Source organism: Miscanthus floridulus, chromosome 6 (genome assembly GCF_019320115.1).
Source record: "Miscanthus floridulus cultivar M001 chromosome 6, ASM1932011v1, whole genome shotgun sequence".
NCBI classification, from domain to species: Eukaryota; Viridiplantae; Streptophyta; class Magnoliopsida; order Poales; family Poaceae; genus Miscanthus; species Miscanthus floridulus.
The window spans coordinates 25995284-26005508 of record NC_089585.1 but is presented as its reverse complement, the minus strand read 5'-3'; the positions used below and the strand labels follow the sequence as shown (position 1 = coordinate 26005508).

Below are 10225 nucleotides of genomic sequence, written 5' to 3'. Positions count from 1 at the left end.
TGATGTTGCTACAAACTAATAACAATAAGAACATCAGCAAGATCGGTAACTTAATGAATCTATCCAAATGACGCCACCCTTAGATAGAGTCGATAACTTGACCTTAATCTAATTCGAGTCGTGGAGGTCGACCGGATCGATGTAGCCGTTCTTGAACTAGATAAGAGTCGATAACTAGCTTATGCTAGAGTTCGTAGTGGAGGTCGAACTTAACCGATGCAGCCGTACAAAAAGCATAAGCCATGACGGTACTTGCAGACAAGCCGGAGGTCGGCCGGACCGATGCAGCCCTACTTGTTGAAGAACTCAGTCGAGATCTATTCTACTTCTACTCTTAAGGGTTGGCACGGAACCGAAAAAAAGTAACTTGTATTGATTGATTGGATATCCTTTACAATAGCCAGGGTCTAATATTTATACGCGGAGCCTAAACATGAATCCTACTCAAGTACGACTCATTATAATTTTTGGAACAAAAGAAAATATTCCTAACTTAAGATAACTTGAACCCTAATCTTTTCCTTTTTATAGAGTCCGATATATATTTCCCGACGCCAACCGTAGCTTATTGTTGTTAATCTGCTGACGTCATTCGAAGAAAGCCGATTTCAGTGCCACTTCTGAATCAGCTGATATCAATCCTTATGCAATCGATTTCTTGATTGACCCATAATCTTTTGAGTTACCGCGTTCTTTTTTCTCAATTTTTTGCGTAAACAATACGCAGTGCGATCTGATGGCCATGCAGTAATGGCAATTGACAACACATACACTCGCTTCTGCGTTGTTGATTATCGTTGCCGTTTTTATAAAGATAATTAATTAATATAATAAACCGCAGTAAAGTTGCTGTGACGATGCCGCAAGCAGAAAGCATTTCCGTCCGTCACGTCCGAAAGAGCTTTTGTTCCCTTTATTTTATAGTTGAGACTTGAGAGGTGCAGGTGATGCAGCAGCCTTCCTTCTGAAGCCGTCTGCGTGTCTGATTGCTGTCGGGCACTGCGAAAATGCAGATCGTAAGTTTTTTCCGCTCCCTCTCTCGTATCAAATCTTTGACATATACATAGAATATTAAATATAGATAAAAAAATAATTAAATATATAGTTTAATTATAAATTACGAGACGAATCTTTTGAGCCTAGTTAGATTATAATTGAACAATAGTCAAATACAAACAAAAATGTTATAGTACCGAATACCGATTCCTAACCACACTCTAAACAAGACCCTGCTGAATTATATTCAGCGATGGATGCGGGATGCGGAACGACCGAACGAGGCGTGCAGAAGCTCCGCAGGCGAAAGCTCCCACGCCCCCCACGTCCCTCGGACGTCCGATCAGCCGGTGTGCCGGTGGATACTGGATAGGATTAACAAAGCTACACCACACCACATGATCAGGCCATGATGGAAAAGAGAGGCATCGATTGATCCATCTCCCTTTGGCACGGAAAAGAAAAGATGCGATGGTCGGCTGGCGGTAGATGTATGCATCTCTCGCGCGTGTGGTCAGATTAGCCATGATCACCAGCCTCAAGAATGAAACAATGGTCATGATCACAGCCTAAAAAACACAAAAGGCCCCGTCAATCAGACGAGTTTTCCACACACAGCGAAAACGATGTTTAAGTATTGGCGCGCTTTTTGGAAGCTGGAAACTGCATTATTTGAATGGAACAGTGTGAAAGACGAAACTGAAAGAGATTTGCCTAGCCACCATACTATATATGAAGTTCCAGAATTTTGTTCAGCCAGGGAGCTAAAAGCATGAAACAAAGGTTAACCCGGTCAATTCCAAATGATTCGCGCATGGAGCACGAGACACGGCTCCCGACTTTCAGAATTGTTTACACAGGAAGCAAAGCACAGCCACAACAGAGAGAGTCTGAGAAAAACGGTGAACCACCATGACAAGCAGCGTGTCCAGTCAGGAATGAGAGGGATCACAGTCAGGAACAGATCGGACCCGAAACAACAAGGCTATTGATTTGCTTGTCACACAAAAAGGAAATGCAATCAGTAAACAGAAAAAGGTGTAGTCTGAAACCAACAGAGGGACTTTTTCAGACATGAGGAATGGGATCCTTTGCTTTATATACAATTCTCTCTTCTCTCTTTTTGCTTCTTTTCTTTTGATACATGCACAAAACCTTGGGAAGGGAAAACTTACAACGACAAGAATAATCAGACCTCTTTTCTTCGTAACGAGACACAAGATTCGCGAGCGGAAGGGGGGAAATGGAGTTCTACGTCAAGAGCTTAAGTATACGAGGGTTTAGACCGGTCACTCGGTTCTTGTCAAGGCCTGGACCGGCATCACCAGGAATCTCATTATTTTGAGCTATCTTCTATTTTCCATTGCAAAATAAGGGGGTATCCGTCACCTGAGGCAGTTTCAAGCGAAGGAAGCCCGACGCTGCAGATGCCTCAGGCTCTGCTCCATGCTGACCTTCACCATCTCAGCAAGCATCTTCTTCGCTTTGCCGCCACGGTCTTCGCCGTCTATTTGGGAAGCGATGTTGGTCACGAGGTTCTCGAGCGTGTCTGCCTGCAGCTTTGATCTTGAGTACGGTGAGTTGCGCAACAGGTCAAGAAGAACATGAGCCTTCATTCGAGACTTGGGTGTGCCATGGACTGTAAGCTCAAGAAGACCAGGAATCGCCCCTTCATTCAGAATGAGGTCTCTGTACTTGCTGCGGTCACTCTCGCACATTGTCAGGAGCGCTCCCACAGCATGCTCTCTGCCCTGTAGGGAGCCTTCCTCAAGCACCTCTACGATGGCAAGCACTCCGCCTTCCTCAGATGTCAAGGCCACCCGACATTGATCAAACGCAAGCAATGACTCGAGAAGTGCACAGCATTTGTCGGCTGTTTTGGAGGACCTCTTGCCACCCTTCAGTAGCCCTATTAAAGGAGGAATTGGCTGAACAGAAAGGATGGCTTGAAGGTTGTCAGTGATTGTGGAGAGGTTGTAGAGAGCCATCACAGCATCATTCTTGGCTTGAGGATTCCCTTCTTTGAGGACTTTCACGAGTAGAGGAATTGCTCCTGAAGCACTTATGATAGGCTTATTGGTGGATGAGGCTGAAAGTGTAAGGAGAGCAGCAGTCGCATACTCCTGCAGATTTAGATCACTTGATTGCAAATAACCAAGCAGGGGCTCAAGTGCACCGGCATCCACTATCTTGGTTTTATTTCTGCATAGATGGAACAAACATAAGTTAGGAACCATTTGCATCACAAATAGTCCACAACAAGCCAAATATTCATGAAAAAGTTACACCACTCATCACATTTCATATAGGTCAGCGCAGCTATTGTATATTGTACATAAATTTAAGGCTTTCCAGTCACAACTCCACAACGACATAGTTCCCTAATGGCATCCAAGTATGAACTTAGACCAAGATGCACACAATGCCACCGTGGCAATACATTTTACTGAATTAGATGTTACTCCCTTCACACAATGCCACCGTGGCAATACATTTTACTGAATTAGATGTTACTCTCTTCATCCCAAATTATAAGTCATTCCAAGAATCTTGGAGAGTCAAAGCATCTCAAGTTTGACCAAATTTATATGATAAGATAATAACATTTATGATGCCAACTAAGTATCATTAGATTCTTCCTTAATTATATTTTCATAGTATGCCTATTTGATGTTACAAATCTTAGTATTTCTCTCTATAATTTTGGTCAGACTTGAAATGCTTTGACTCTCCAAGATTCTTGGAATGACTTATAATTTGGAATGGAGGGAGTACTTTTTTATGTCTAGTTTCAAGATCTGAAACAAGTACCATAAATGTGAGATATGGGCAACTGAATTATATAATTGCCCATACATGTCAAGAGGAGAGGAACTTCAGGCCCTAAATGTCGCTCCCATTCCCATACCTTATCCTATCTGCGCTAGGCCAGAAAGCAGTATAACAGCTAAAAACAATGTTCCATACTTCCATTTACGGGCTATTAGGACAAGAATTTGGCACTCCCAAGTCCCAACTATTGGAACAGTTTGATTCCACTACAAGAACTGAACAGAAGCCATCAGTCTTGACAAAAGGATTGCCTGAACACAACAGGTGCTCGATTTACCATTGCCCTATCCGTGTTTTGGTTCTACTAGTAGAGCAAAGGGGAAGGGGGCAGATAAAGGCCAAAATTCTGGTACATATCACCATACCTGCACCTTTGACAAGTTGGTACGAGTCCTGGAGGAACGTGAGGTCAACATGGTTGGATATGTACCGAGACAATTAGGTCACGGCATGGGCACAAAATTTCCAAAGGAAGTACTGGCTAACTGTATCTTGGCGGCAGCCGGCGGTTGAAAAGTGGGCAGAAATATTAGGCAGGCCAGGAAACTCTACAAAACAAAATGCTCGTTTCCAATTCCCTGGTGTTAGATTTTTCTCAGAAGCAGCCAACCAGGGAAAGTGTGGTTGGCAGCCTTCGGTCAGCTTCAAAATGAGACCAACTGCCTCTTGTGACGTCTAAACCGGCCGTTTTCTTAGCCTTTTTTTCGTGTTGCCATTTTCCAAGAAATTTGTACCACACCACAGACCAGGAAACCCCAGATTGGTTGATGGGTCATCGGAATAAAATCTCTGTGCTACCAGCAAATACTCTGCGATCGCTGAGCGTCTAAAAAAGCAACAGGGTACCTTACTGCTAGGTGATGATGACACCGGTTCGAAATTGGATGCGTTGTTATCCTATCAAGCAGGTTTCTCAGAATATGATTGCGAATATGTCCTTACTCACTAGGTTCCTAACAAAAATGAAGGAGCTGTCTTCAGTTTGCATCATGGTAAAACTAAACAGATAGGCTGACGATCCTAGGATTGAACATAGATTTTTCAATCGATTCTTTTTTTAATGGTATAAACAAAAAAAAAGTCATCACGTTAATAAGACGCCACCACTAAAAAAAACAAGAGGGATATAGCAAAATCAGTTCCTTAGGTGCGGATTTTATAAAATTGTAAATTGGTCGATGCTGCGAAGAGACGACAGAGACTGCAACTTTAATCATGATTCAGCGGGCATGTATATGCCAGAAAAACGAAGCAATCGATGAGGTATTTACCGAATTTGGTGTAAAACGTATCATACTTTCGAAAAAAATCAATAAAGCGATTCACGCCGAAAGCAGCAAGGCCTTATCGAACTTATCGCAGGAGGCCGTGTAGATTTTCTACCTTTTTCTCTCACAAAAAAATTCAGAATCACGCAGAAGAGAAGGCAAAGTCGAGGAAAGGGTTTGCTAAGCGGGCTCCCCCGACCACGCACCTCTCGTCCTTGACGGCGAGGTTGAGCAGCGCGAGGAGCGCGGCCTCCCCAGCCTCGGGCGCGGCGGAGCGGAGCATGGCGACGAGCGGGTCGACGGCGGCGGCGAGCTTGCGGCGGTGCCTCGCGGAGGCCCGGGTGAGGCGGCGCACCTCGCGGGCGGCGTCCACCTCCCCGGCGCGCACCCGGTCGACGAGCGCCCGCAGCGCCGCCGCCTCGGACGGGCGCTCCGCCGCCGCCGCTGCCGCCGCCGGCGAGACGGGGGACGACTCCCCGGACGAGCACGCCTCCGGCGACTCCATCTCCGTCGGTCGCGGTCGCGGGCGTGAGGACGTGGTGCGTCGGTCGGTCCTTGCCGCGCCTCTCTCTCTCCGTGTGCGTGTTTGAGCGGGCGAGGGAGAGAGACGGGGAGGGAGGTGGGGGCAACAGCGCGGCTCCTCTTCTTATTGCCGTCAGGACAGGACAGGGGCACGGGGACGGGAAGTAACTGACGGCGACGGCGATGGGCGTTAGCTCCGTTTTTTCTAACAGCCGTTACGTTCCCGTTGGGTGTCTTTTTTTTTTTTCGTTTGGCTATTGTTACTGTGGCCCTGTTTGGATACTCTAGCACAGCTAGAGGTTAGAGTTAGTTTCTAGCTCAGGACTAGCCCTGAACTAACTCTAGCCTAAGAGATGTTTGGATACAAGGGTTAAAATGATAATAAATGTGCTTTTCAAATCATTGGTGCGGGTGAAAGTAGAGAGAAAACAGTGGACCACACCTCAAATAGCCCCAACTAGCCCAAATAATCACCTCTTTGGGGGGATAGTTTTTTAGGGTGGGCTAGTTCCAAATAACCCACTCTAGCCCTCCTGTTTGACTACTTTAGTGCTAGTTGAGCTCCAACTAACCCAAACTAGCTCTAACCTATGGATCCAAACAGGGCCTGTGTAGTAGTACTGCTCGTGCATGAATGCGTTGTTTCGGGGTGGGGTGGGCAGTCCCTGGACACGGTAACTGTTGCGCCCACGTGGCACCCCCAGCTGGCAGCGCAGTTCGATCGGATCAGCATCAGCCAGCCTTCCATAAGGATACGGCACGAACCACCAGGTCTGTTCATTTGAATTTTTCTCGTTTTGATTCCAACTAAAGATTACAGTCTGGATCATTTAGGGGTATGTAAACGAGGAAATGGAGAGATTAGGACGCATCGTCCATCGTGGAGCATCATCACCAAGCGGCCGGCGCGCATGGCCAGGACGGCAAGTCGACAGCGAGCCAGTGCACTCAGCTCGTCGTCGTCGTCATCAAATGAGCAAGTTACCTTCCGAATCAGGGCGCACTACTCCGACTGGAAGCTCCCTCTCCGGTCTCCATCCGCGCGCACGTAATCGCCGGCTGGTTAATCGGCGAGCCCAGCCCATCGAGCGCGCAAGGCGAGCGACGTGGATGGCCGCCCGGCCTCGGGGCGGCGACAGCGGGGACGGGGAGGCCCGCGGCAGAGGGCGGCGGGACACGTAGGGGTCCTGTGGCCCACGGCAACCCGACCGGTCGGTCTCGCCTCGCGGCCAATTCAGGTGGGTGGGTAGAGTTCGGTCGGCGACGGATCGCTGTGCAGTGCAGGCACCATGACGGCGATGCTGTTAATAATCTTCGGCTCGGGCGTGTTTAGATTGCTTCAAAGTTCCAATTTTTTTTCGCTCTCTCTCCATTACATCGAATCTAATGACACATACATGCAGTAATAAATATAGATAAAAAATAATTAATTACACAGTTTGATGGTAAATTACGAGACGAATCTTTTAAGCCTAGTTAGTCTATGATTGAGCAATAATTGTCAAATACAAACGAAAGTGCTACAGTGCCAAAATTTACCTCTTACAATCTAAACAAGGCCTCGGCCGTGGCTTTTGTTTACCGCTGCCGGCGGCGGCGGCGGACAGGTTCCGCGACCGGGGCCGCCGGCGGCGGACAGGTTCCGCGACCGGGGCTGCGGCTTGGGTTCTTCTTCTCCCGTTCGTAGTTGTCGTCTTGTATCGTTGCATTTGTATAAATGCATCACATCAAACACCCACACCATACGTATGGTACATAGCTTAGGGGGCGTTTAGTTCCCACCAAAATTCAAACTTTAGCACTATGCAAAAAGAAGATTTTCCGTCACATTAAACTTACGGTACATGCATGGAGTACTAAATGTTGACGAAATCAAAAACTAATTGCACAGTTTGGTCGTACTTTGCGAGACGAACGTTTTGAGCCTAATTAGTCAACGATTGGATAATAATTCATAAATACAAACGAAACGCTACAATGTGCTACAGTACTGGTACAGTGATTTTGGTTGTCCAAAATCGGGCAACTAAACAAGGGCTAGGCCATGCTTAGTTCCCCAAACTCCTGAATTTGGCACTATGCAAAAAGAAGATTCTCCGTCACATCAAACTTGCGGTACATGCATGAAGTACTAAATGTAGACGAAATAAAAAACTAATTGCATAGTTTGATTCTACTTTGCGAGACAAACGTTTTGAGCCTAATTAGTCAATGATTAGACAATTATTACTAAATATAAACGAAATGCTACATCAGCACTACAGTAAATTCGGCTCGGCCAACTAAACGTGGCCCTAGTTTATTGCCGAATGGAGCGCATCTGGTCTCGTCCACGGCACGAGGTCACAGCATCTGCTCTGTTCACTTTGCTGCCATGGCTGAAACTACGAGCTGATTTGTTATGAGAAAAAAATACTATTCATTGATTAAAAAAGTACAGCCGGTAAGCCAAGCGACCATGGTGATTATCTTCCCTGCGCTCTCTTTGAATCTTTTTAGCCAATTTATTTGATTATTACTATTATTCTGCCTCTTTTATATATCACTTTTCCGAAACATCAGGTGTCTGGAAATTAAACTTACATCAGGCGACGTGTTGGCTGGGTCGCATGTGGCACAACCTATATTTGTCCTCTTGTGATTTGTTTATGATTTGTTATTTATCTTTGTGTTATAATATATTAGCCTTTTGTCTTTGTTTAACGCTAGAAAAAAAATTATAAATTATTAATTGTCTTTGTGCCGATATATATTAGATTCTATCAGGTTTGTAGGTTTGTCTAATAGTTTTTTTTATTCTCGGATGTGAAAATTACAGACTATGCCTATAGAAATTACAACGAACTAACGCTACAATTTTAACATAAGATATATGCAATAACCGTCGCTTCAAAGAAAGCTAAAATTTAGACACCTGAATTGTAGCAACTCCCTTTATATATAAACGCTTACTGTTATTATTCCAACTTGTGAATCCAAACCAAAGGAATATATAGGATCGTTTGGTCACTTGCATGACAAAGCATATACCCCTTATTTATTTTTAACTAGCAAAAATACCCATGTGTTGCTACGGGAAGTATAGTTTATAGTCCAGTCACTTGGACGACATGAAGTTCAGAAGATTTGTTCGACAATCACATCATATGTTCTCATTCATCTTGGAATCAAACTCTATAACACATTCGGACACACTGTACTCGAATTCATACGGTAAAGGATGCTTGAAGTTTTGTCCAATGGTCGGGTCATGCATTTCAATTTGCCTTGTGATCGAACTCCTCACCTTAAACACACTACTCTAACTCATAAAAGTATGAGAGAGAGAGCAAATGATAATAAAACACTAATATTTACTCAAAATATATCATAACCTTCATTTTCATACTATCTAAGTGTTGGTATAGTTAAATATCGAGGTCTGCGTGACTTACTATGAGGGCCATAAAAATCTGTAATCCATCTTATTAAGCCCAAACATATTTACTTGTGCTAGTATAGATAAATACCGAGTTTTATGACTTACTTTGAGGAACCATAAAAAATTATAATTCATCTAATTAAAACTAATAAGAGTTTAGTTATTATTGAAGTGTCAAGGTAGAGGCAGGCTCCAAGCGCGCTCCACCACCAGACATGTCTCCACCATGCCACCACTATTGTAAGAACATTACCCATGCGACGCTTTCTGCTACGGCCTGGCCTCATGGGGGAGACATGGGAGACGCGGTGTGGTGGGTAGACACCTCTCTGCTCATGGTCATGAGGTGGCGAGACATGTTGATCTTGTCCACTGTCGCTTGATTTTGATCTCTCTTCGTGGGTCGCGGCAGCATGACTCCGGCTAGTGGGGCAGGCGTGTACGAACAACGCAGGCGGCAAATCCATGGCTAGGATGTGTGAATCCATAGTAGGTGTCGGGGACCAATACTAGGGTACCCGAAGAGGAGGAGCTAATGATCATCAACATTGATTCAACCGAGCAGTCAAGAGTGCGCCTACAGCTCCAACCGACCCTTAGGTGCGCGGGCTCCGCCTCACCCGACCTCCAGGGATGGGCTCCGCCTCGCTCGACCTCGAGGCTGCGATCTCTGCCTCGCCCGACCTCCGGGGGCGGGCTCTACCTCACTCGACCCCGAGGCCGCGATCTCTGTCTCGCTCGACCTTTGGGGGCGGGCTCTGCCTTGCCCGACCCTGAGGCCGCTTTCTCCGCCTCGCCGACCCCGGGGGCATGATCTCCATCTCGCCCGACCTCCGAGGGCGGGCTTCGCCTCGCCCAACCCTGAGGCCACGATCTCCACCTCGCCCGACCTCTAGGGGCGGGCTCTGCCTCGCCCAACCCTAAGACCGCAGACTCTAGCTCGCTAGACCCCTTGGGTGCGGGCTCCGTCTCGCCTGACGGAGACCCATACCACCGCCAACCACTCCAAGTCTAAGCGTATGGGCCTAGGTCAAAACTCTAACACCAAGGAAGAGACCGACATGCCCTAATGTAACCGCGGCCACGACAGGCCATACCTGAGGATTCACATCAAGAATAGCATCGGGCATACCGGTGCTATTCTGCCTAACCCTCGTACAAACACTGTTAGGCGTGTCAGTTCACC

At 46.3% G+C, this 10225-nt stretch overlaps 1 protein-coding gene across 1 annotated transcript; it reads right to left on the bottom strand.

Annotated features, from left to right (window-relative positions):
• Window positions 1-1961: 1961 nt before the first annotated feature.
• Window positions 1962-5706, bottom strand: LOC136461903 (U-box domain-containing protein 4-like). Its single transcript, XM_066461266.1, has 2 exons — window positions 5303-5706; window positions 1962-3198 (listed from the first exon to the last, which is right to left on the bottom strand). Exons 1-2 carry the CDS (start codon window positions 5599-5601, stop codon window positions 2397-2399), a joined length of 1101 nt encoding a protein of 366 aa, XP_066317363.1. The 5' UTR covers window positions 5602-5706; the 3' UTR covers window positions 1962-2396.
• Window positions 5707-10225: the final 4519 nt, after the last annotated feature.